Source organism: Scyliorhinus canicula, chromosome 1 (genome assembly GCF_902713615.1).
Source record: "Scyliorhinus canicula chromosome 1, sScyCan1.1, whole genome shotgun sequence".
In the NCBI taxonomy this organism is placed as follows: domain Eukaryota; kingdom Metazoa; phylum Chordata; class Chondrichthyes; order Carcharhiniformes; family Scyliorhinidae; genus Scyliorhinus; species Scyliorhinus canicula.
Window position 1 is genome coordinate 134,343,484 of NC_052146.1, and position 26,647 is coordinate 134,370,130.

At 47.3% G+C, this 26,647-nt stretch overlaps 1 protein-coding gene across 5 annotated transcripts in view; it reads right to left on the minus strand.

Annotated features, from left to right (window-relative positions):
• The window catches only part of macf1a (microtubule actin crosslinking factor 1a), an 837,043-nt gene that overhangs the window by 198,880 nt on the left and 611,516 nt on the right, over nucleotides 1–26,647 (minus strand). For all 5 annotated transcript variants that reach the window (XM_038800586.1, XM_038800577.1, XM_038800561.1 and 2 more), the window contains 5 exons: nucleotides 25,239–25,447; nucleotides 21,236–21,553; nucleotides 18,975–19,141; nucleotides 2,751–2,907; nucleotides 1,730–1,856 (listed from right to left, as the gene is read on the minus strand). In XM_038800586.1, coding sequence (XP_038656514.1) covers nucleotides 1,730–1,856; nucleotides 2,751–2,907; nucleotides 18,975–19,141; nucleotides 21,236–21,553; nucleotides 25,239–25,447 — 978 coding nt within the window. The remainder of the gene's footprint in view (nucleotides 1–1,729; nucleotides 1,857–2,750; nucleotides 2,908–18,974; nucleotides 19,142–21,235; nucleotides 21,554–25,238; nucleotides 25,448–26,647) is intronic.

Here is a 26,647-nt window from a genome sequence, read left to right on the forward strand (position 1 = left end):
AAACAACAGGGAGACACAACAGTGCACAGGACAGCCAATATTAGGAACAAAAGCCAAGCACAGAGACAGGCTCCCTCTGCATGATATCACAAGGCACTAGCAAGCATTGTTCTACAGATGAAATTCTTACTGAAAAATAAAAAGTGCTTTGCAATGTGACACAGTTGTACTCAAATCTTAAATATACACATTGTTCGTGTTGCAGCAAATGTGAGTATTTGTAATTTATTATGTATGTTACGTACTACATCGCTAAGCTTCAGTAGTTTTATTTTGCAGATAAAATTGGGGAAACCCATGCCACCAACCATGCACCTTGAATTCCATATAAACACTCAGAATCCAGTGTGTCAGCCTTAATTCAGTGGTCACACATTTTTCTATTTTTGACGGCTGTGGATTCAAGTACCACTCCAGGCCTGAGCACATAGTTCAGACTGATGCATCTGTGCAGTACTCAAAAGATGCAGGATTGTTGGAGGAATATTTCAGATGAGACATTAAAACAAGGTCTTGAGTAACAGATCCGATACACTATTTGAAGAGGAGCAGGGAGCTCACCCCTGTGTACTGGCCAATATGTATCCCTCAATCAATATTAAAACAGATTATCTGGTCATTATTGTATTGCTGCTTGTGAAAGCTTGCCAAATGCAAGTAGGCTGCTGTGATTTTTTACATTACAACGACTAACACTTCAAAAGTGAAGCACTTTTGGAATGTGAAAAATTCTGTATAAATGCAAGTTCTTTCTGTTCAAGATGACTGAACTTGAGCTCTGTTAGACCAACTGCAGTTTCTTTTTCTTGTTGCAATAAATTTCACAGACTAAAATCTTTTAGCTTGAGGTATCCACTATATCATGTAAGTAAGTTAAGGTGTTGTGGAAATATGTAATTTGTATATTGTGTATATGTGAGGCATTTAAAAATATTAATGGAAAGCTACTTTCACTGCACCCAAGCGGCAAATGTCATAATATTTTCAGTTATGTACTATGAACAGTAAGTGTTTTTCTCCATCAAAGATTATATTCCAGTATAACAACTCAACAATTTTAAGCAATGCAAAGTGTCATGACTTAAGACTTCTACTGAGAAAAAGCGAGAAGACGACCACAAATTTGCTTTCTTGGATGGGTGCATACAATTAAGAAAAATGAAGCTACATGTAGGAATAAAGGTACACTACGGCTTTTCTAAGATAAAATATAAGCTACATATAAAGAGAATACTGACCAAATTAGCCTATGTTGACATGGCAAGCACATAGATCAAATAAAGTTGCACTGATTAGAAATTGTGACTGGTATTAAATAAAACATTTAAGCAAATTACAAACAAAGAAAGCTGAAACATAAGAAACGACTAGACAACATGAAATAATTAGAAATACATTTCAAATCATAAGTATTTTTAGTGGATATGGCCGAGTGTTATAAAGCAGCTCATTAATGACCAACATGGCAGCAGAGCCAATAATTCATGGGTGGAAAAATCCCAATTATGGCTATGTCATTAATTAGAGACTAAGCATTTCCCAAAGGTGTGAACAAATAAAATTTCCCGTTCACTCTCACACATTGGCAGATGACTGATGGATGGTATTGAGAGGGGTTGTGAGCTGCTCCCTTTTGATGGGAAATGGTACATTGCAAAGGGAACTAAAAATGATTTCTAAAAAAGGAAAAAATCAAGTCAATTGTATTTTTCTTTATCTCAGATGTTACCTGTTTTATTGGACAACAAAGAAGTATCAGGTGATGTAATTTCCATGATAAGACTTTCTAACTCGGTTCCTTTGTGATTTATTTCTTGCACTTGTGGAGATTTTGATGACCAATCCTCCAACAGGATCTGTGAACCAAAATAAGCCACGTTATTACAGTCATAGAATCCCTATAGTGCAGAAAGAGGCTATTTGGCCCATCAAGTATGCGCCGACCCTCTGAAAGAGCACCCTATCTAGGCCCACTCCTCCTCCGTATCCCCGTGACCCCATCAAACCTGCACATACATGGACACAAAAGAGCAATTTTTATCATTGCCAATCCACCCAACCTGCACATCTTTGGACTGGGGAATGAAACAGGAGCACCCAGAGGAAACCCACGTGGACACAGGGAGAAAGCGCAAACTTCACAGACAGTCACTCATGGTTGGGATTGAACCCAGGTCCCTGATGCTGTGAGGCAGCAGTGCTAACCACTATGCTGTCCCTATTGTCCTATTCCAATTTTACCCATGTAACTCATTTGTATCATTCTCCCCCCCTACCACATGAAGGAAGGCCAACATTACAAACAATTACTTAACCTCATGTTTACATCATATTGGCTGAGACTATTCTCCCTTGCCCCAAACAATTTCAAGCTTTATTTCATATAATCACATGACTGACGTAAGGATGGGATTTTCCAGCTGCTCTTGCCAGCGGGACCTTTTGGTCCTGCCGACAGTGAATCCCCACCACATGGGGCAGTGGGAGGGTGGATTCAATGCAAAATCCCATTGACAGCGGTAGGACCAGAAGATCCCATCGACAGTCAACAGTGGACCACCTCTCGCCACTGGGAAACATGCCATGGCGGGTGTGGAGAACCAACCCCCCATAACCCCTATGTAGGTTTGAGGAACCCACACAGAAACTGTTTTAATTAACCAGCCATTTTACATGTTAAAATTAAAAATGCATTCAATTCCACAAAAATATCAAATTCTGTGTGTTATATTTTCTTCATGCCTAATCACCTTTACTTGCTGGATCTGTTTCTCGAGCATGCCTGTATCAAGTGCTGATTCAAAAGCCGGTACATTAGCCTCCGTTTCCTTTAACCATTTTCTGATCGACTCCAAAAGAGATGTGAACTCACTCAGGTGCTGCTGGCAAGTTAATGCTTCTTCCTCCCTGAAAAATGAAAGCCCAATGTTTTATGTATTAACCTATTACTAGAAATTACAGTTGACAATGGAATTAGACTGATCTTGAAACTATCTTAGTACTAATACATCTATTTTACATATACATTTAATACAATTGCTTTTTTCTACATTAAATTTTCCATCACCTGCCATCATCTCTCAAGGCAGAGGTGCAATAGCATATTTCAGCAGTGGAACTAAACCATGTTAGCAACTGATAACATTGACAAGTAACTCTATTGATTGGCCAGTAAGAAGAATAAGTTCAAACAGGACAAATACGCAGGAATCCATAAAATTCAGACTAGCAACGGCTTACATTGATTACCGACTTGAATTTGTGATAATTTAACTGACAAGTTGTTTCCAGAAAATAATTGATATCAGACCCAGGGTTTGCTATAGATCAGTCACTTCCTCTAATATTCTGTATGAATATTGTCAGCTCTTTAGTCAGAGCATAAAACTACTTTGAACCTCTTATTAAAAATGTGTTTTTCAAAATGCTGAGAATTCTGGGTGTGAAAACCATTTGATGTAGTATTTAGGGAGCAAGTAATCCCAAAAGTATAAATTGAATATTACTTGCATGCTCATCTTCACACAAATCCATTGTTTTTTAAGGTGTCACTTTCACGTTTGATTACATTCTAATCAAGGGAAACTTGAAGGTCAAAAAAATGTGTTGCTGAACAAATCAAAATAAAATGGTTCAGATTTACAGCTCGCCTAATGACAGCAACCCAAAAATCTGCTGAAAGCATCTCATCAAGTTTGCCAAAGAACTCCTGACCCCACAATAAAGTACAAAGAATGTCTGCTTCGAGCTCCACAAGCCTGATAGTGCGCATGTTGCTAAAACCCTAGTCACAACTTTGTCAGATCTAGGCTTGATTTCTTGAATGGTTTCCAGGCTGGCATTTCATCATCCATTTTCTGCAAAATTAATCGCCTACAAAACTGCTATCCATATCCACATCAAATCCTTCTTTTGCTTTGTTTCCTGTGACTAACCTATATTTACTTGTCCCCAATCTCAAACTCCTATCGTAGTGTTTAAAATCCCTTGTGGCCTTGCTCCTTCCTATCTCTGTGATTCTCTTTAATAGCTAATCTTCCCAAACACTGTTTATTTGACTTAACTCCTCCTCCCGTGCCATGCATATTGGTATGTTAATAGGATTTTGCTGCATCATGTTTCTATCGAGTTAAAATCTAGTTAAAATATGCTGAAGTATGTCAAGTTATTAATAGTGATGATTCATTGGCAGGCAATGGCACATTTTATAACATAACAAATTCCTGAACTAGCTGACTGCTAACAGATTCAGTCAATAGAAACATGGTACTTTCCCAGAGGGAGGGAAATGAGAAAGGAGGAAAGAGTGACAGCGTTAATTGACCTCACCACTCTTGCATACAGTCTGGAGGAGTGATTCTCAAACTTTGCAATGCATACCCCTAGGGGCAGGTGAGGCAACTATGAGGGGGATATGCAGGAGAAATTGTATAATGGCAGCAGATCCCCGTGCCGCCCAATTCATATCTGCTTTCTCCTGTCCACTCCCTTGGCTAGATTCTAGAATCCTAACTACATCACAGAATATTATCCAGCATCCAAAGCTTTTATTCCCTCAAGGATCCTGAATTGGTTTACAATTCTTACTTTAAATTGTCTGATTTGGATTAAACAACAATTTAGTGATTTATTCTTTCATGTGTTGTTTAATGAAATGGCAGTTGTCCAGTAAAAGTTCCTTTTTGGGAGGAACTGAGGCATTTTGCTTTCATCTTTCTTCCGAAGTGAAAGAAATGGGTGCGGGTAAAGTAGAAATTGGTCTAATCGAGTCACATATTTAGATCACCATCTGAGTCTCAAATTGTTTTAAAATAACATTATGGCAGTGCTATAGTTCAATGATAGGATAATTTGTGCAAGCTTGTATTACCAAAATAGAGGTATATTATTTAAATAAAATTAGTTTCTCATCTTTATTGCCATTTTGTCCATATAAATTAGCATTTGAGTTTATCTTGAAGAGAAGGTTTTCTATGCATGAGCAAAGCTCGAGGGAGGGGATTGAATTGCAAAAGCTTGCTTCAGAAGTATTGAAATTTGCCTAAACATGTCTCAAACTCTGGCACGACAGGGTCAAAGTTACTCCAATAAAGCTAGCTTCCTGAAGAATGCTATCTATAATATAATTTACTATATTTCCAAGGATAAGTTTTTAGTTTTTGAAGGCGAGAGGCAGCAGAAGGGATGGTGATTGAGTTCTGATTCGGGAGTATTCACTTGTCAAGTCTCAAACAGTGCCACTGAACAATGGCCTTGTTTGATGCAGTGAAAAAGAGAATACATGCAAACAGTTTTGGTTTTATTTACATTTCACTGACTTTTATATTGCTCAATCCCTTGGTTAGATTCTAGACCTCAAACTACTTCATGGTATATTCGCTGGTAGGCACCGCATTTTGCCCATTTAAAAATCCTGATTTGGGTGACGAGCTTCACATAGAAATATAAGGAATTTCAAATTCGACAAATCATAATTTAATGTGTGACAAATAATCACTTAAAAAATATATATATTTTGATTCAACGCATTTAACATATATACACAGAATATCAAGAGAACGACACATCAACCCAATAAACAACCACAACCCTCCAACCCCTCCGACACCAACACACTGCCACGTCTCACCTTCCAATTTTTAACCTCCTTACCCCCCCTCAAAATAAACCCTGCTCCTTGTTGACCCCTCAATTCTGCTTGGAAGAAATCAATAAATGGTCTATATCTCTGAGTGAATACCTCTGAGTGAACCCCTCTGCTGACCCCCGCAGAGCGAACTTGACCATCTCCAACCTCAGGAATTCTGCCAGGTTGCTCACCTACACCTCTGCCTTCGGCGGCTCAGAGTCCCTGCAGCCCAACAAAATCCATCTCCGGGTTATCAGGGATGAGAAGGCCAATACACTGGCCTCTCTACCCCCTACCCCCCCCCCCCCCCCCCCCCGGACTCCTGCATCTTCCGACACACCAAATATCACCACCTCGGGACTCGGAGCCACCTCTACACCCAGCATCGTGGGCATCACGTCTGAGAATCCCTGTTAGAACCCCCTCAGTCTTGGACATGCCCAGAACATGGGGGCATGATCCGCGTCCACCCCGCGCATTGTCCACACCTATTCTCTACCCCTGCAAAGAACCTGCTCATCCTCGCCACCGTCATTTGGGCCCTATATACTATTTAAAACTGGATAAGGCTTAACCCCACACACACAAGGATGCACTTACCCACGCAAGATCTCTGCCCACGCCCCAGCATGCACCTCCCCACCCAGCTCCTTCTCCCACTTGCGCTTAATATCCTCCACCGGAGTGCCCTCCCTCCCCATCTAATTCATTACAAATATCCAACACCTTCCCCCTCCCCTAATTCGTCCTCCAATAATAACTTGCCTCGCAACACTGGAGACGGCAGCCCCGGGAAGACGGTGATGTGTTGGGTACTCTGGATCTGTGGAGACTTCGTTTACCTTAGCAGTGACATAGACAGGCTACCAACACTTGTAATAGTACAACACTATTTTATTACGCTAGGAACTGTTGAACATACTTGCACTGTGAGTCGACACTATGTTAGATTAACTGAAGACCTATGCCTATCCTGACCAGTCTAAACTGTTAGCACATGGTGAAGGTTTGTGCTACTAGCTGAGAGCTCTGTCCGTCTCAGAGGCTGCATCCCGAATGAGCAGGAAAACTAGTGCCCTCTGGCTTTATAGTGAGCGTGCCCTAACTGGTGATTGGCTGCTGTGTTGTGTGTGTGTTGATTGGTCTTGCATTGTGTCAGTCAGTGTGTGTCTCTGCACCATTATATACCGATGTGTATATTATGACAGACGGCACCTCTCCCCTCACAAAATCCCGAAACTGCAGGCACCTAAACCATTCCCTTTGGGCAACTCATACAATTCCATCTCGTCCAGCCCCTGAATTTTCCCCCGATAAATACTCAATCCCCATCAGCCGCCAACCCAAAACCTTGTATCTTGCCCCTGCCAGCACAAACTTGGTTGTCGCAGATCAGTGGCTACAGTGACATGCCCTCCAACTCAAAAGGTTGCCTGCACTGCCCCCACACCTTTAAAGCCAACACCATCACTGGGTCAGCGAGAACTGCAAAGGCGCCAATAACAATGCCCTCAAACCTGTTCCCTTACATGGCGCCGTCTCCACCCTCCCCCAGATCGACCTCTCCTCCACAACCAACTTAGGGGCTTTTCACAGTAACTTCATTGAAGCTTACTTGTGACAATAAGCGATTATTATTATTGTTATCATTATCACCATTGCAATATTCGCTGCCCAATAATAGTTCATCAAATTCGGCAATGCCAGCCCCCCCACCCCTCGTTCCAAAAATTCACGCTGCAGCTGCGGGACCTTCCCCGCCCACACAAACCCAAGGTCAGCTCATTGACTTTCCTAAAAAGAGACTTGGGAACAAGGTAGGGAGGTTCTGGAACACAAACAGGAACTGAGGCAGCACCGTCATTTTCACTGTCTGCACCCATGCAGCCAGGGACAGTGGCAAAACATCCCAGTTCTTAAAATGCACTTTCACTCCCTCCACCAATCCAGCCAAATTCAATCTATGCAGCTGAGCCCAGCTCTGCGCCACCTGAATACCTAAATACCTGAAGCTCATCCCCACCACCCTAAATGGCAACTCCCCTAATCGCCTTTCTTGCCCTCTGGCATTGATCGGGATCACCTCACTCTTTCAATTTATATCCTGAAAACCGGCCAAATTCCCCCAAAATCTCCATAATCCCTACAATGCCGCCCATTGGGTCAGAATATATAAGAAGTCATCCTCATATAGTGAAACCTATGCTCAGCATCCCCGCTCAATCCCTCTCCAAACCCTTGACGCCCTAAGCATCATTGCCAACAGCTCTATTGCTAAGATGCAAAGCAAAGGGGAGAGTGGGCATCCCTGTCTGGCCCACGATGCAGTCCAAAGTACCCCAAACTCACTCGGTTCGACTGCAAACTCACCATCGGCACCGAGTACAGCAGCCAGACCAAATCCAGAAACCCCTACCCAAGCACGAACTGCCCCAGCACCACAAACAAATACGTCCACTCTATCCGATCAAAAGTCTTTTCCACATCCATTGCCACCACTACCTCTACCTCCTGCCCCACCAGGGGTATCGTAATCACGTTACGTAACCTTCGCACATTCGCCGACAACTACCTTCCCTTCACAAAACCCGTCTGATCCTCCCGTATCACCCCTGGCACACAGTCCTCAAAATCACGATGCAAGCACTTCTGCCAATAGCTTGGCATCAACATTCAAAAACGATATCGGGCGGTATGCTCCGGGTTCTTATCCTTCTTTAAAATCAGGGAGATAGAAACCTGCAAATGTGGGGAGTGGGAAGACTCCCCCTCCTCATCGCCTCATCATACGCCTTCACCAGCAGAGGCCCCAGCTCCTCCACAAACATTTTATAAAACTCTACTGGGAACTCATCTGGCTCAAGGGACCTTCCCTGCCTGCATTGCACCCATGCCACCCATCACCTCTTTCTAATTGGGGCCCCCCAGGCCCTTCTCCACCTTGAGAAACTCCAACCCATCCAGGAACCGCTGCATTTCCTCTAACTCTGACTCATACAGCCTCCTTTAAAAGATCACAAATGTTCCATTCACTCCCTCCAGGTCCATTACCATTGCACCCCTATCATCCCTCTCTGTTGCTTCATTCCGCATCTGATCGGCCAGCATTTTATTCGCCTTGTCCCCATACTCATACAGTGGCCCCAGTGCTTTCCCCGTAGACACAAACCCAAATTACGTCTGGAGTCTCTGCCTCTCCTTCAACTTAGGCACCGAGTACCTCCAGTTCACCCTCAGAATCTCATCTCCTGACCTTGCCCTCTCCTCCCGCCCCACCTCTCCCTGGCACCCAAGTCAAAATAAAATCCCCCCCTAACTACAGCCTAGAGTTCCTCCCACAGCATGGCGGCCGTGACCTTCCCCGTGTCGTTCAACTCCACATAGCCCCAAATGGCAGCCCTCACCCGCTTGCACATCCGCCAATAGTCCCATATCCAGCCTCCACTGCGGCCGTTTGGTCTCCCCCTGAACCACCCGCAAATCCACCCAAATGCGTCATGTGACCAGAAACCTCAATTGGCTGATACTCCGAGTCAGCCACTCCTGCCAGCAGCACCTTGCCCATTATGAAAAAATCAATCCGGCAATACACCCGGTGCACATGGAAGAATATGAAAACTCCTCCTTCCTCAGCCTCCCAAACCACTACGGATTCTCTCCCTTGTGCTCCATGAACCCCCTCAGCTCCCGAGACACTGCCGATACCTTCAACGTCTTAGGACTCGACCGGTCCAGACCTGGGTCCAAGTACTTATTGAAATCACCCCCCATAATCAACCTACCCATGTCCAGGTCCAGAATCTTCCCCAACACCCACCTCAAAGTCCATGTCGTCCCAATTCAGGGCAAAAAGGTTTACCAGAACTATAGGCATCTCCTCCAGCTTCCCACCAGCCATCACATACCTACCCCCGGATTTTCTACAATGCTCTCACTTCAAACACCACCCTCTTATTAACCGACACCATCACCCCCCTCGTCTTCATATCCAAACCAGAGTGGAACACCTGCCCCACCCATTCCTTCAGCCTTGTCTGATCCCCAACCATCAGGTGCATCCCCTGTAGAAACACGTCTGCCTTCAGACTCCTCAAATTTGTGAACACACGAGACCTTTAACTGACCCATTCAACCCTCGCACTTTCCAAGTGACCAGCCTGGTCGGGTGGCTCCCTGTACCCCCTCCCCTGCCGATTAGTCATACCACCTTTTGAGCTAGCCTCTCTCCACGCCATGCACCTCTCCCTCAGGGCCCGGCCTTGGATGTCTACTGCAATCTCTCCCTTTCCACACAGACATGAGGAGAATGTGCAAACTCCACTTTAAAAAAAATATTTGTTCGTGGGATGTGGGCGTCCTTCGTCGCCCATTCCTGAAGACATTCAAGAGTCAACCACATTGCTGTGGGTCCGGAGTCACATGTAGGTCAGACCAGGTAAGGCTGCCAGATTTCCTTCTCGGAAGGACATTAGTGTTGTGTTCTCTATTTTGCTTTACCTGTATGGCTTGGATGCGTAGTGTTGAATAATGAACACGAAGATTTGTTAATAAACAAAACTATAAATTTGTTTGCACTACTAAGATTCATTCACATTCCTAAAGTAGACGGTTTCTATATTAATCTATGCTATCTCTAAATACAGAACTCTCATGTACAACTGCTCCGATGCCTGACCATCTTCCAACTGCCTTCTAATTCCTATAAGGTTTAGCAAAACTGCCTTATATAGTTGTATCTGTAGCTCCCTCCAGTGGCTACTCTCAACACTACATTAACCCTTGCAATGCTGATAGTTATGATAATCCCACAATTAGTGAACTAGATGGGTTTTTACAACAATCGTTATTAAGACTTTTAATTCCAGATTTTTTTTAATTGAATTTACATTCCACCGTCTGCCCTGGCGAGATTTGAATCCATGTCCCCAGAGCATTTCCCTGGGTTTCTGGATTACTAGTCCAGTGACAATACCACTCCGCCACTGCCTCCCCTAATGGAGTGACGAGGGGCCGGGACCGGGATCTCTTTCCAACTGCACCACACCAACCACTTCCACGTCAGCAACCCTCCCCTCCCCACCCCCCACTCGCACGTCAGCAACCCTCTCCCCCTCAAACAAAGAACCAACCCCATCCTTCCCTCCACACGCCTTCTTCCTGGAACCCCCCCATTAACCAGCTCGCCCATCTAGCATGGTGCCCCTACCCAAGGCCTCTGACTTCCCCTCACCTCATCAGTCCACCTTTCGCCCCCCCAATCATCAACAAATAAAGAGAGCAAAAGGCACACTCACTATCGCCTCTCCCATTGAAACCCACCCCAAACTGCCCATCCCATACACTTTGCAATGAACACAAAGCTTCTCTCCAAAGTTCAATATCCTCACACTTCTCCCAGTCCATGGTCCCTCAAAGTCCATCGCATCCTCTGAAAGTCAAAATAAAATTCCTGCTTCTGATGCGTCACCCACAAGCAGGCAGGTGCAAAACCCCAATCTTCACCCGCTTCTTGAAGAGGACGCCTTTACCCGGTTGAACCCGGCCCTCCTCTTCAACTCCGTACCCAGGTCTTAGTGGACCCACAGCTCACTCCCTCCCCCGGTGCATTTCCTGGTCTGTCTCACCCATTTCAGGATCTTTTCTTTATCCTAGAATCGATGCAGCCTCACCACCATTTCCCTCGGCAGGTCCCCCACCTGTGGCCTCTTCCTCAGTGCCCTGTGTGTCCGATCCACTTTGAGGGGCCAGTCGTAGACTTCTCCCGCTATCAACTTCTCGAGCATGCTTGCCACATATGTGGCGGCCTCCGCCCTCTCAATGCCCTCAGGCATCCCAACAATCCTCAGGTTCAATCTCCTGTAGCGGTTCTCCGGGTCCTCCAATTTATCTCAGCCTGTTTTGGCTCTCCAAAACCATTCCCAACTCCGTCTCCAATGAGACCATCCGTTCCTCATGATCCCGCACCACCTTGCCCCACCTTCTGAATCGCCAGGTCCCGAGTCCCCAGTTTTTACTCCGCTCTCTCAATCACAGCTCTGGGTGGCTCCACCACTTTAGCCAAGTCTTCCGAGGCCTCTTATCTCTGTCGTTCAAAAACTCCACCAGCTGCTCTGTCGACCACTGAGCAGGCAGCGCTGCTCCCTTGCCCTCTGCCATTTTCACCTGTGGCGCACCAAACATTTTCTGCTCCAGCTGCTCTCTCTTTCTCATGGCACTTCTTATCTCTGTGATCCATACAACAGTCTCATCAGAGGAGTATTGCCTTCCCTGGGCACTCACACACCCTTTGCCCTCAAATAAAAACCTATACAGATGTGGAAGGAACAACAAAATCCACCTAGAGCGGGAGCCACCAAATGTACGACCACTCACTTCATGGCCACCACCAGCAGTCGACCAATAACCAAGTTAATTGAATGCCTGGTTTCCATGTTCCAAAGTAACTTGGTTAACAATCCATTGTGCCTCCCCCATGCCCTCAAACCTTAGTCAGGGAAAACAAAGCATTGGCATCATGACTGGCATCAAAGGACAGGGCTGATTGACGCAGCCAATAATCCATAATGACACATGCAGGCTCTATATAAATCAGTAGCAACTTAAGTGGTTCCCGACAGCAACATATTGTCCGTCAAAAAGAATAATGAAAAAAACTAAAGATTCCTCATTGCATGTGGAATTTTCTGCTTTGTAACAGATTAAGTCCAAAGGTGTGCAACTCCATTTTCCAAAATGCAACTTATCCTCGCAAAACAAGTCCATGAGACTAGTTCTGTTTTTGGTGAAAATTATCCAATTACAATAAAAAGAGTGCCATTGATGCTTTTTCATACTTTGAACAAGATAAAAAGCCTACAAAAGAAATGTGAAGCATTTCAAATTTTAACAGTGCAACAAGCACCCGAGAAAACTTGACAGCAGTTCAATTCACAAGTTATTCAAATTAAAATACACAATTTGGTACTCTGCCCAGAACAATCCCCAGTAATCCTAGTTGATTTTCTCCTCGCCAACAAAGCATTAAGAACATTACATAAATCAACTGGCTTGATAAAGAATCTCACAATAGGACTCTTTCCCGAATGTATGAAACACACAAAGAAGATTGGTATGACATGATCATCACACTTTTTGAAATAACCCAGTCGCAGTTAAGAATCCAGTGTTGGCTGCCTTATGCGGTCTATATATCCAACTCCAGACATTGAGAATGAGTGAGTTATTGCAACCTGTGTCTGCCAAGAGGTCTTGATAAAGACTGGGGATAGTTGGAAGATGGTGGAGGGGCTTTATTTGCGGCTGAGCGCATTGCGCAATAACAATATCTACCAGGATGCAAGAATGAAAAATGGACAGACAGCAAGATAGATAGTGTTAAGCAGAACATAAAGTATCAATGATAAGAAGTGAAGCGATGAGATTTGTCTTGCCTTGCCAGGATCAGTGTACTTGATGAAATCGCAAGTGAGACAACAATTACTGACTGTAAATTTCAGCCGAACCTTGGCACAATGCACAAAACAAGATATATATCAAAGAGACATAAATATGACAAAATGCACATTAAACGAGGAATTACTTGGACTGGTCCTGCTGAGTACTCTCAGCTGCAGTGTGCACGTGTCATGGGGCGCACTCCTGTCAAACAATAGCATAAACCCATTTCTTCTATGGAAATACTTCGGAACATAGCATGCCAACACACAGGCAAACCACTAAAATGTTTCAAATGGACGTGGACGCAGCTAATGACAAGCAAGGCAAAACACAAAAGCAAAATCCTGTTGATGCAGGAAATCAGAAATAAAAACAGAAAATGCGGAAATAATCATCCGGTCATGCAACTACCATGGAGAGAGAAATAGAGTTAATGTTTTGGGTCTATGACCTTTCACCGGAAGTAGCTTTTTGCTTATGTATTGGAAATTATAATGTTAAAGCCATTGAAACTCATCTAGTGAACTAGAGTTATTAAGTCAGGAAGGCAACACAACTTAGCAGAACTACGAATATTACCTATGTCTGCAGATATGGTAAGCACTATGCTTGGAGAGAAGGTGCAAAATTAAGTCAGTTAATACCATTATTAAACAACCTTTTTGATTTAATTTATTAATGTCACATGTATTAGTATACAGTGAAAAGTGTTGTTTCTTGCATGCTGTACAGACAACGCATACCGTACATAGGGAAGGAAGGAGAGACTACATAATGTAATGTTACAGTCATAACTGGGATGTAGAGAAAAGATCAACTTAATATGAGGTAGATCCATTCAAAAGTCTGATGGCGGCAGGGAAGAAGTTGTTCCTGAGTCAGTTGGTACGTGACCTCAAACGTTTGTACCTTTTTCCCGACGGAAGAAGGTGGAAGAGAGTATGTCCAAGGTGCGGGGGTCCTTAATTATGCTGGCTGCCTTTCCGAGGCAACAGGAATTATAAACAGAGTCTGTCATAATAATACACATCGGTATATAATGGTGCAGAGACACACACTGACTGACAGACTGCAAGACCAATCAACACACACACAACACAGCAGCCAATCACCAGTTAGGGCACGCTCACTATAAAGCCAGAGGGCACTAGTTTTCCTGCTCATGCGGGATGCAGCCTCTGAGCAGACAGAGCTCACAGCTAGTAGCACAAACATCTACCATGTGCTAACAGTTTAGACTGGTCAGGATAGGAATAGGTCTTCAGTTAATCTAACATAGTGTTGACCCACAGTGCAAGTATGTTCAACAGTTCTTAGCTTAATAAAATAGTGTTGTACTATTACAAATGTTGGTAGCCTGTCTATGTTACTGCTAAGGTAAACGCAGTCTCCACAGATCCAGAGTACCCAACATATTGGAGTCAATGGATGGGAGGCTGATTTGCGTGACGGATTGGGCTACATTCATGACCTTTTGTAGTTTCCTGCGGTCTCGGGCAGAGCAGGAACCATACCAAGCTGTGATACAACCAGAAAGAATGCTTTCAATGGTGCATCTGTAAAAGTTGGTGAGAGTCGTAGGTGACATGCCAAATTTCCTTAGTCTTCTGAGAAAGTAGAGTCGTTGGTGGGCTTTCTTAACTACATTGCTGTCGTGGGGAGACCAGGACAGGCTGTTCGTGATCTAGAAACCTAAAAACTGAAGCTCTTGACCGTTTCTACTTTGTTCCCATTGATGTAGACAGGGGCATGTTCTCCACTACGCTTCCTGAAGTCGATGACAATCTCTGTTGTTCTGTTGACATTGACGGAGAGATTATTGTCGTCGCACCAGTTCACCAGATTCTCTATCTCATTCCTGTAATCTGTCTCGTCATTGTTCGAAATCCGACCCACTACGGTGGTTTCATCAGCAAATTTGAGAATCGAGTTGGAGGGGAATTTGGCCACACAGTCATAGGTGTACAAGGAGTATAGTAGGGGGCTGAGGACACAGCCTTGTAGGGCACCGGTGTTGAGGATGATCGTGGATGAAGTGTTGTTGCCTATCCTTACTGATTGTGGTCTGTGGGTTAGGAAGTTCAGGATCCAGTCACAGAGGGAGGAGCCGAGGCCCAAGCCACGGAGTTTGGAGAGGAGTTTTGTCGGAATAAGAGTGTTGAAGGCTGAGCTGTAGTCAATAAATAGGAGTCTGACTAGGTGTCTTTGTTATCTAGGTGTTCCAGTATTGTTCCAGTCTGCTGTGGACCTGTTGCAGCGGTAGGTGAACTGTAGTGGATCAAGGCAGTCTGGGAGGCTGGAGTTGATTTGTGCCATGACTAACCTTTCGAAGCACTTCATGATGATGGATGTCAGAGCCACTGGACAATAGTCATGAAGGCACGCTGCTTGGCTTTTCTTGGGTACAGGGATGATGGTCATGTTCTTGAAGCTGATAGGGACCTCGGATTGTTGTAATGAGAGGTTGAAGATGTCTGCGAATTTCCCCGCCAGCTGATCCACGCAAGACTTTAGTACTTGTCCGGATACCCCATCCGGGCCAGTGGCTTTCCGTGGGTTGACCTTCGAGAAGGCTGCTCTGACGTCTGCAATGGTGACCTTGGATACAAGTTCATCCGAGGCTTCCAGGATGGAGGGTGCGCTCTCACTGACCTTTTGCTCAAAACGGGCATAGAATGCGTTGAGCTCATTAGGGAGGGTGCATTGGAGCTGGCGATTTTACATGCCTTCATCTTGTAGCCCTTATGTCTTGCAGATCTTGCCATAGTCGGCGAGGGTCCTTGTGGCTAGCCTGGGACTCGAGCTTGGTCCGGTACTGTCTCTTGGCATCTTTGATGTGGTGCGGAGGGGGGTAGACATTAATGGGGTCTTCAGGGACTTTTATGAGAGACTATATCGGCCCGAACCTCCGGCTGAGAAGGGGGGGGGGATGGGGCGCTTTCTGGACCAGCTGAGATTCCCGAGGGTGGAGGAGGGACGGGTGGAGGGTCTGGGGGCGCCAGTTGAGCTTGAGGAGCTGGTTAAAGGGATAGGGAACATGCAGTCGGGGAAGGCGCCGGGGCCGGATGGGTTCCCGGTTGAATTTTACAAGGCGTCTACAGACCTACTGGGCCCCCTGTTGGTTAGGACCTTCAACGAGGCGAGGGAGGGGGGGGGGGGGGGGGGCTTTGCCCCTGACGATGTCTCGGGCGCTGATCTCCTTGATCCTTAAGCGAGACAAGGATCCCCTGCAGTGTGGGTCATACAGGCCGATCTCACTCCTGAATGTGGACGCCAAGTTGTTGGCAAAGATCTTAGCCACGAGGATAGAAAATTGTGTGCCGCAGGTTATCCACGAGGATCAAACGGGGTTTGTGAAGGGGAGGCAGTTGAACACTAATATATGGAGGCTCTTGAACGTTATGATGATGCCGGCGGTGGAAGGGGAGGCGGAGATAGCGGTGGCGCTAGATGCGGAGAAGGCCTTTGATAGGGTCGAGTGGGGGTACTTGTGGGAGGTGCTGGAAAGGTTCGGGTTTGGGGAGGGGTTTGTCAGTTGGGTGAGGCTGTTGTATGAGGCCCCGATGGCGAGTGTGGCCACGAATAAGAGGAGGTCGGAGTATTTTCGACTATACCGAGGGACGAGGCAGGGGTGTCCCCTGTCCCCCCTACTTTTTGCGCTGGCAATTGAACCCCTGGCTATGGCGCTGAGGGAGTCGGGTATTGGAGGGGGCTGGTCCGGGGTGGGGAGGAGCACCGAGTGTCGCTCTATGCGGATGACCTATTGTTGTATGTGGCGGACCCAGAGGCGGGAATGCCGGTGGTGAGGAGGATTCTCCGGGAATTTGGGGATTTCTCAGGGTATAAGCTTAACTTTGGGAAAAGCGAGCTGTTTGTGGTACACCCGGGGGACCAGGAGGGGGGCATTGGGAGGCTCCCACTGAAAAGGGTGGAGAGGAGCTTCAGGTACTTGGGGGTTCAGGTGGCCAGGAGCTGGGGGGCCTTGCATAAGCTAAACCTCACACGGTTGGTGGAGCAAATGGAGGAGGAGTTTAAGAGGTGGGACATGCTGCCGCTGTCTTTGGCGGGTAGGGTGCAGTCAGTCAAGATGACGGTGCTCCCGAGGTTTCTGTTCCTGTTCCAGTGCGTCCCCATCCTTATCCCGAAGGCCTTTTTCAGGCGGGTTAACAGGAGCATTACGAGGTTTGTGTGGGCACAAGGGACTCCAAGGGTGAGACGGGTGTTCTTGGAGTGGGGCAGGGATGGGGGGGGGCTGGCGTTGTCCAACCTCTGTGGGTATTATTGGGCTGCCAATGCAGCGATGGTGCGTAAGTGGGTAATGGACGGGGAGGGGGCGGCATGCAAGAGGATGGAGATGGCATCCTGTGTGGGTTCGAGCCTGGAAGCGCTTGCAACGGCGCCGCTGCCGCTCCCTCGACAAGGTATACCACGAGCCCGGTGGTGGCAGCTACCCTCAAGATTTGGGGGCAATGGAGGCGGCACAGAGGGGAGGTGGGGGCCTCGATGGGGTCCCCGATACGGGGGAACCACCGGTTTGTTCCGGGGAGAATTGATGGCGGGTTCCTGAGTTGGCACAGGGCAGGTGTCAGGAGGCTGGGGGACCTGTTCATAGACGGGAAGTTTGTGAGCCTGGGTGAGCTGGAGGGGAAGTTCAGGCTCCCCCCGGGGAACACCTTTAAGGACATGCAAGTAAGGGCGTTTGTCAGGCGGCAGGTGGCGGGGTTCCCCCTGCTGCCGCCGCGTGGGGTCCAGGACAGGGTGCTCTCAGGGGTATGGGTGGGAGAGGGGAGGATCTCGGAAGTGTACCAGGTGATGAAGGAGGTAGACGAGGCCTCGGTGGAGGGGCTGAAAGATAAATGGGAGGAGCTGGGTGAGGAGATTGAGGAGGGGACGTGGGTGGATGCCCTAGAAAGGGTGAACTCCTCCTCTTCATGTGAGAGGCTTAGCCTCATACAGTTTAAGGTACTGCATAGGGCTCACATGACCGGGGCAAGGATGAGCCGGTTTTTTGGGACCGAGGACAGGTGTATTAGGTGCTCAGGGAGCCCAGCAAACCATGTCCACATGCCCAGCGCTGGGGGAATTTTGGAAGGGCGTAGCAAGGACGGTATCGAGGGTGGTAGGATCCAGGGTCAATCCAGGCTGGGGACTCGCAATATTTGGGTTGCAGTGGAGCCGGGAGTGCAGGAGGCGAAAGAGGCCGGTGTTCTGGCCTTTGCGTCCCTAGTAGCTCGGCAGAGGATTCTTCTTCAGTGGAAAGATGCGAGGCCCCCAAGCGTGAAGTCCTGGATCAATGATATGGCGGGGTTTATTAAATTGGAGAGGGTGAAATTTGACCTAAGGGGGGTCAGTGCAGGGGTTTTTCAGGAGATGGCAACCATTCCTAGATCTCCTGGCAGAACGGTAAAAACAAAAGGTCAGCAGCAGCAGCAACCCTCCGGGGGGGGGGGGGGGGGGGGGGGGGGGGTTGTCTCTTTGTTTTTGTTTTGGGTTGAATGTCTGTTTTTTGCCAATGACGGGCGTTAATTTATTGTTTCTCTGTTGTATTCACGTCGCTGGGGGGGGGGTTCTGTTTTTTTTTGTTCTTAGAATTTTCTGTTATTGTTTTCTTTTTTGTGAAAATTTGAATAAAAATTTTTTTTTTAAAAAGAGAATGCGTGATATTGCATTAATTTGGGGTAAGTGTGTGAGAATAAGTAACCTTCTTTATTTTAAACTCACAAAAGTTCACTGCGAATACACATTCAAAAGGTAAGGAAAGACATACAAAACATACTGATAAGAGAGCCAATACATTCTGTTCATGGCACACTCATTCGATTAAGTAAGGGCTATGCCTCCTGTAGAAACTAACTTATAGATACGAAATAGCACAGATCGGTCTATTTGATACTGAAATGTCTCTCACCTTTTCTTAACATTTTGCTCTAGTTTTTTGTATCCTCTGGTTAAGTCTTTGACAGTTTCCATGAGCCGATTCTTGTCTATCAAAGTGCCAGATGCTGTCAGTTCCTCTGCCAGTTGCTGTAAAGTCTGTAGATCTCCTCTCTGCTTCACCATTTCTGTGCTCTCCTCCTATGGCAACCATAAACACAGTCACATGCATTAAGAAAATAGTCTGGCTCCTCTTCTTGTGTGTATTTCTAAAAAGTCTTACAACACTAGGTTAAAGTCCAATAGGTTCATCCTGGTGTTGTAAGGCATCTTACTATGCCCACCCCAGTCCAACGTTGGCATCTCCACATCATGTGTGTATTTGAACTTCCCTTTATTTATCAATGTAAATGCTGGGGAATGAACACTCACGCACACCAGGAATAAACCTGCTCTAGGAGCAGACCAGCTGAGAGAGTTTCCCTTACAGCGTCTTCACTTCAAACCACATTGTAATAGTGCGATATTTTAATTTCTTGCACATTTTAATCCAAATACCAAATTAGGCATCAAATCAAAGTGCAGTTTTACAATAATATATGATTTTATAATAATATAGAATTGCTGAATAAGAAATTAAGAGTATTTACAATTAAGTTCATTTAAAAGTAGTTACCTTTAAATTATTTTAGGGATACATTTATTGCCTATCCCCAGTTGCACTTTGGTGGTGGACCTTCTTGAAATGCTGCAGTCTATGTGGTGAAACAACTCGCTAGAATTTTGTTAGATAGCGGATCCTGGAGTTCAAACTAGCCACAATCAAGGAACTGCAATATGTCTAATTCAGGACGGTGCATGGTTTGATGGAAAATTCAAGGTGATGGCGTTCCTATGCATTGCTGCTCTTGTCCCTTTAGGCGTTGTAAGGTCACAGGTTTGGGAGGTCAAACAGTCGAGGGGGATTTCTGTGAAACATCTGGTAGGTAGTACTATAGCACAGTACACCTGTGCTGGACAAAGTGAATGTTTAAGGCTGGCTGATGGGGTGTAATTAAGTGAACTTGTGTGTCCTGGATAGTGTTCAGTGAACCAAGTGTAGCCGCTGCGCCCATCCAACTAAGTAGAGATAATTCCATGTGCCTTGTTGGTGATGGAGCAGCTTTGGGACGTCAGCAGTTAAAATATTCCCTGCAGAATTCCGAGCCTCTTACCTAACCTATGGCCTTGATGTGGCTGGTCCAGTTAACTTTCTGGTCAATAGAAGGGTTAGGAAATTCAGCAATGGTAATGCTATTGATTGTTAAGGGAAGGCAGATTTTAAAAAATAAATTTAGAATATTAAATTTTTTTTTTCCTATTCAGGGCAATTTAATGTGGCCAATGCACCTACCCTGCACATCTTTCTGGGATGTGGGACTGAGACCCACGCTGACACGGGGGGAATGTGCAAACTCCCACGGAGAGTGATCCGGGGCCGAGAACGAACCCAGGTCCTCAGCGCTGTAAGGCAGCAGTGCTAACCACTGTACCATTGTGCCGCCCAAGGGAAGGTAGTTAAGCTCCTTTTTGGCTCAAATGTTACTTACCACTAATAATACAAACCTGGATGCCGTCCAGGTTTTGCTGCATGCAAACAAGGACTGCTTCATTATTTGAGGAATTGCAAATGAAGCTGAACACTACAATCATTTAGCGAACAGCTGCATTTCTGGCTTTATAAAGTAGTGTACGTCACTGGTGAAGCAGCTTAAGATAGCTGAATCAAGAGAAGTTAATATGTTAAATTGTAAGTGTGTTAAATTTTATGTTAAGCATTGTATGTTGTATGTTAAATTGTAATATGTTAAACTGTAGGAATTCTATGGACTTTATGATACCCAGATTTGTAGTGTCTTTGCATCAGTTCTACAGTGCAGGACGAGGCCACTCAGCCCACTGAGCCTGCACGACTCTCCAAAAGAGCACCCCACCAGGACCTACTCCCTGCCTAACCTGCACATCTTTGGACACTGAGGGGCAACTTAGCATGGTAAATCCACCTAACCTGAAAATCGTTGGACTCTGGGAGGAAACTGGAGCACCCGGAGGAAACCTATGCAGACACGGGAGAAAGTGCAAACTCTGCACACCAAGGCTGGACTTGAACCTGGGTCCCTGGTGCTGTGAGTAAGTAGTGCCAGCCACTGTGGCACCATGCTGCTCCATTATGTAGAATGATTTTGCTGTGCTTTAAAACAAATGGAGAATGGTACATTGTGACCTGAAATATCAGTTTACAAATATTATATTCACCAGTATTTTCTGTGAAAAATGAGCAATATCTTTATTTGGATCTCCTCCAGCTGCCAGGCTTTGAGATTGAGTTTCCATGAACTGTCCAACGTCCTGTACCAGTTTCTCATATTGCTCCATTTTGGGGAGCAGTTTTCTCAGCTTCTCTTCCTTCTCCTGCTGTTCACTGCACACTGCTCCCAATTGGCTATTCAACTGGTCAAGTTTCTCTTGGAGTGAGGAAGCAGTTGCTCCATCTGCATTTTCAATGAAACCACAAACCATTTCCTGGATTGTGTTAATGCTGCTTTGATGACTAGCTATATCCTGCTTTAATTTCTGAAAGATACAAAAAAACAAGTTACCTTTATGCACTTTAATTTAAATGGACGTTTTAATTTTATTGCTGGAAAGTAGCCATTGGCTGTTCCTGTCAATTGTACTTGCACATACACACAAAACATCTACATGTAAGGAGAGGGGGAAGCAAGAGAAGAGGAGGTGCGAGAGAAAGAGGGTAGCGAGAGAGGGGGAGGGGAATGAGAGAAAAAGGGGAGCAGGAGGAGAGTGAAAGCAGGAGGAGAGTGAAAGCGAGGGGGGAGCGAGAACAAGAGAGGAGCGAGAGGAGAGCGAGAGGAGAGCGAGAGGGGAGCGAGAGAGAGCGAGAGGGGAGCGAGAGGGGAGCGAGGGGGGAGCGAGAGGGGAGCGAGAGGGGAGCGAGAGGGGAGCGAGAGGGGAGCGAGAGGGGAGCGAGAGGGGAGCGAGAGGGGAGCGAGAGGGGAGCGAGAGGGGAGCGAGAGGGGAGCGAGAGGGGAGCGAGAGAGCGAGAGGGGAGCGAGAGAGCGAGAGGGGAGCGAGAGAGAGAGGGGAGCGAGAGAGAGAGGGGAGCGAGAGAGAGAGGGGAGCGAGAGAGAGAGGGGAGCGAGAGAGAGAGGGGAGCGAGAGAGAGAGGGGGAGCGAGAGAGAGAGAGAGGGGAGCGAGAGAGAGAGAGAGGGGAGCGAGAGAGAGAGAGAGGGGAGCGAGAGAGAGAGAGAGGGGAGCGAGAGAGAGAGAGGGGAGCGAGAGAGAGAGACGGGAGCGAGAGAGAGGGGAGCGAGAGGGGAGCGGGAGCGAGGAGCGAGCGTGAGCGAGAGAGAGAAAGGGACGCGAGCAATAGAGGGGAGGGGAGCGAGAGTGAGGGGGCAGCGAGGGAGGGAGAGAGACGGAGCGAGGGAGGGAGAGAGACGGAGCGAGGGAGGGAGAGAGACGGAGCGAGGGAGGGAGACGAGACGGAGCGAGGGAGGGAGAGAGACGGAGCGAGGGAGGGAGAGAGACGGAGCGAGGGAGGGAGAGAGACGGAGCGAGGGAGGGAGAGAGACGGAGCGAGGGAGGGAGAGAGACGGAGCGAGGGAGGAGAGAGACGGAGCGAGGGAGGGAGAGAGACGGAGCGAGGGAGGGAGAGAGACGGAGCGAGGGAGGGAGAGAGACGGAGCGAGGGAGGGAGAGAGACGGAGCGAGGGAGGGAGAGAGGACGGAGCGAGGGAGGGAGAGAGACGGAGCGAGGGAGGGAGAGAGACGGAGCGAGGGAGGGAGAGAGACGGAGCGAGGGAGGGAGAGAGACGGAGCGAGGGAGGGAGAGAGACGGAGCGAGGGGGGGAGAGAGACGGAGCGAGGGAGGGAGAGAGACGGAGCGAGGGAGGGAGAGAGACGGAGCGAGGGAGGGAGAGAGACGGAGCGAGGGAGGGAGAGAGACGGAGCGAGGGAGGGAGAGAGACGGAGCGAGGGGAGGGAGAGAGACGGAGCGAGGGAGGGAGAGAGACGGAGCGAGGGAGGGAGAGAGACGGAGCGAGGGAGGGAGAGAGACGGAGCGAGGGAGGGAGAGAGACGGAGCGAGGGAGGGAGAGAGACGGAGCGAGGGAGGGAGAGAGACGGAGCGAGGGAGGGAGAGAGACGGAGCGAGGGAGGGAGAGAGACGGAGCGAGGGAGGGAGAGAGACGGAGCGAGGGAGGGAGAGAGACGGAGCGAGGGAGACGGAGCGAGAGAGGGAGACGGAGCGAGAGAGGGAGACGGAGCGAGGGAGACGGAGCGAGAGAGACGGAGCGAGGGAGAGAGAGAGACGGAGCGAGGGAGAGAGAGAGACGGAGCGAGGGAGGAGAGAGAGAGGGAGCGAGGGAGGAGAGAGAGACGGAGCGAGGGCGAGAGAGAGACGGAGCGAGGGCGAGAGAGAGCCGGAGCGAGGGCGAGAGAGAGAGACGGAGCGAGGGAGAGAGAGAGAGACGGAGCGAGGGAGAGAGAGAGAGACGGAGCGAGGGAGAGAGAGAGACGGAGCGAGGGAGAGAGAGAGACGGAGCGAGGGAGAGAGAGAGACGGAGCGAGAGAGAGAGAGAGACGGAGCGAGGGAGAGAGAGAGACGGAGCGAGAGAGAGAGAGAGACGGAGCGAGAGAGAGAGAGAGACGGAGCGAGGGAGAGAGAGAGACGGAGCAAGGGAGAGAGAGAGAGCGACGGAGCGGGGGAGAGAGACGGAGCGAGGGAGAGAGACGGAGCGAGGGAGAGAGACGGAGCGAGGGAGAGAGACGGAGCGAGGGAGAGAGACGGAGCGAGGGAGAGAGACGGAGCGAGGGAGAGAGACGGAGCGATGGGAGAGAGACGGAGCGAGGGAGAGAGACGGAGCGAGGGGAGAGAGACGGAGCGAGGGAGAGAGACGGAGCGAGGGAGAGAGACGGAGCGAGGGAGAGAGACGGAGCGAGGGAGAGAGACGGAGCGAGGGAGAGAGACGGAGCGAGGGAGAGAGACGGAGCGAGGGAGAGAGACGGAGCGAGAGAGAGAGACGGAGCGAGGGAGAGAGACGGAGCGAGGGAGAGAGACGGAGCGAGGGAGAGAGACGGAGCGAGGGAGAGAGACGGAGCGAGGGAGAGAGACGGAGCGAGGGAGAGAGACGGAGCGAGGGAGAGAGACGGAGCGAGGGAGAGAGACGGAGCGAGGGAGAGAGACGGAGCGAGGGAGAGAGACGGAGCGAGGGAGAGAGACGGAGCGAGGGGAGAGAGACGGAGCGAGGGGAGAGAGACGGAGCGAGGGAGAGAGAGACGGAGCGAGGGAGAGAGAGAGACGGAGCGAGGGAGAGAGAGAGACGGAGCGGAGGGAGAGAGAGAGACGGAGCGAGGGAGAGAGAGAGACGGAGCGAGGGAGAGAGAGAGACGGAGCGAGGGAGAGAGAGAGACGGAGCGAGGGAGAGAGAGAGACGGAGCGAGGGAGAGAGAGAGACGGAGCGAGGGAGAGAGAGAGACGGAGCGAGGGAGAGAGAGAGACGGAGCGAGGGAGAGGGATGGAGCAAGGGAGAGAGACGGAGCAAGGGAGGCGGGGGCAGCGAGCAATTCGGGGACAGAGAGGGGGAGCGAGAGGGAAAGAGGGGGAGCAAGACAGAGAAAGAGAGATAGAGGGGGAGCTAGAGAGATCAACAAAATTCTTTATTTCCTAATTCCTGGAATGTGAGGGGTGTCCTATACAGAAAGACTAAATACTTGAGCCTGTATTCCTAGGAATTTAGAAGAGTGAGGGTTGACCGTATTCAGGCATACAAGATGCTGAGAATGGTGAAATGTTTCCACTTGTGGGAGAGTCTCGAACAAGGGGACATAACGACAAGGTAAAGGACTGGTCTTTTAAAACTGAGGTGCCTGGAGATTTCTTCTCAGAGGGTGGTGAACCTCTGGAATTCTCTGCCCAGAGGGTGGTGGAGGCTGCATCATAATATGCAGTTGGGATCGGCATAGCTAAGCCATGATTGTACTGAAGAGCCGACTCTATTTCTTGTGTTTCATTACTCCACTCTAGTTCAGTTATTATGATACTACTGACAGGATAAAGAAGATTCATGTAGGCATGCCAGCAATGGCTAATCTCTGCAAAACGAAAAGTGTCCAAAAAGATCTATGTTTAATTTATGATTTGATGATGTGATGATATGAATACTAAAGATTTAATGATTTTGCCATCAATGGATAGTCTGACTGCTCTGAAAAGAAAATGTTTGAAAGAGAACTCACAGTGTTTTGGGCAAGAGTGTCTTGGATGGCGGCAGATGACACCAATAAATTATCCTGATTTTTCATGTTCTTTTCAACGTCTTCCAGCCAGTCTAGGAGGTTATCCAAGCCTTCTTGAACATTTTGGGACTGAGCAATTGACATTTGCACCTTCTCATTGCGCTCGGACACCGCCTGGGTTAAATTCTTATATCTCTGCGTGATAGAATCTGAAAAGGAACACAAGGTTTTGTTACAGTTTTTCAGGTTGTGGAGAAAATTTCTGATGAAGAGAAGGTTAATAACGCGAGTGTGAATTTCATTGTGTGCTTTCAATTAAACTTTAAACAAAGACGGACAAGAGGAAGAATGAAGGAGAGAGTAGGAACAGGAAGGATAAATGAGGGAAAAATAGAAGTCGGTAGAGAGAAGAATAAGTGTGAGAGAAAGATGAGAGGGAGAAGGGTAGATCAAAATGAGGGAAGTGGATCAGCGTCAGGAAAGGAAAGCAAATGTGGGAATACAAACAAAATACTGCAGTTGCTGAGAGCTGAAATCAAAACATGAAAGTGCAGAAAAACAGCAGGTCTGGCATCACTGGTGGAGAAAGAAACAATTAATATTGGATATAACTCTTCTTTAGAACAAGGTGTCCAAATGATAAAAACTGAAAGAACAATTTATAAATATCCCTTGAAGCCATATCTTTTCAGCAGTTACAACAGCAGATGCTGATAGCTATGCATTTCATATCTGACTATGAATTACATCATTATGAGGTTTATCAAATAATATTCACTGGATGTATATTCACACTTTTATTAGTAACTATGATATTTCACTTCTATAAGCAATGTAAGAGAAAAAACAATTTGTCAAACAATATAAATTGTAGCTGACTTGCAAGTTAGGAAATTAAAACAGAAATGGAGAAAAATAACAGTTGCAATAGCATCTGTAAGGAGAAAAGACCAACTAACTAAAATTAACAGAGACTCAAAACATCCGCAGTCAAATCACTATCTTGACTAAAGACATGATATTGAGTTATTCTTTCGCCAAAGACTTTAACAGAGTCAAAATTTCTCAATCTGGAAAAAGCTACATAAAAACCATGTGTAAAAGAGGCCTGGGAATATAAATTCAGATTTTAGCATGTGACTAGTTTATGATCATATGAGCGTCTGCATGAGAACTGTATTCTCCTTAGCTTAAAATGTAGGTTTACATTTGATGGGCTCAATATTGTTCAAGGAAGAAACAGTCCATTTCCTTGAAATATGCTCAATATAAATTCAGGCACCTAACATCTAAGAGACATTCTAACTACCGATGTATTCCTTGACAGAGTTCTTGTTCAGGATTCAAGTTTGGTAGTAATACTACAGCTGCTCCTTACTTGAGCCCAAATTTGTACAAATGGCATGCCT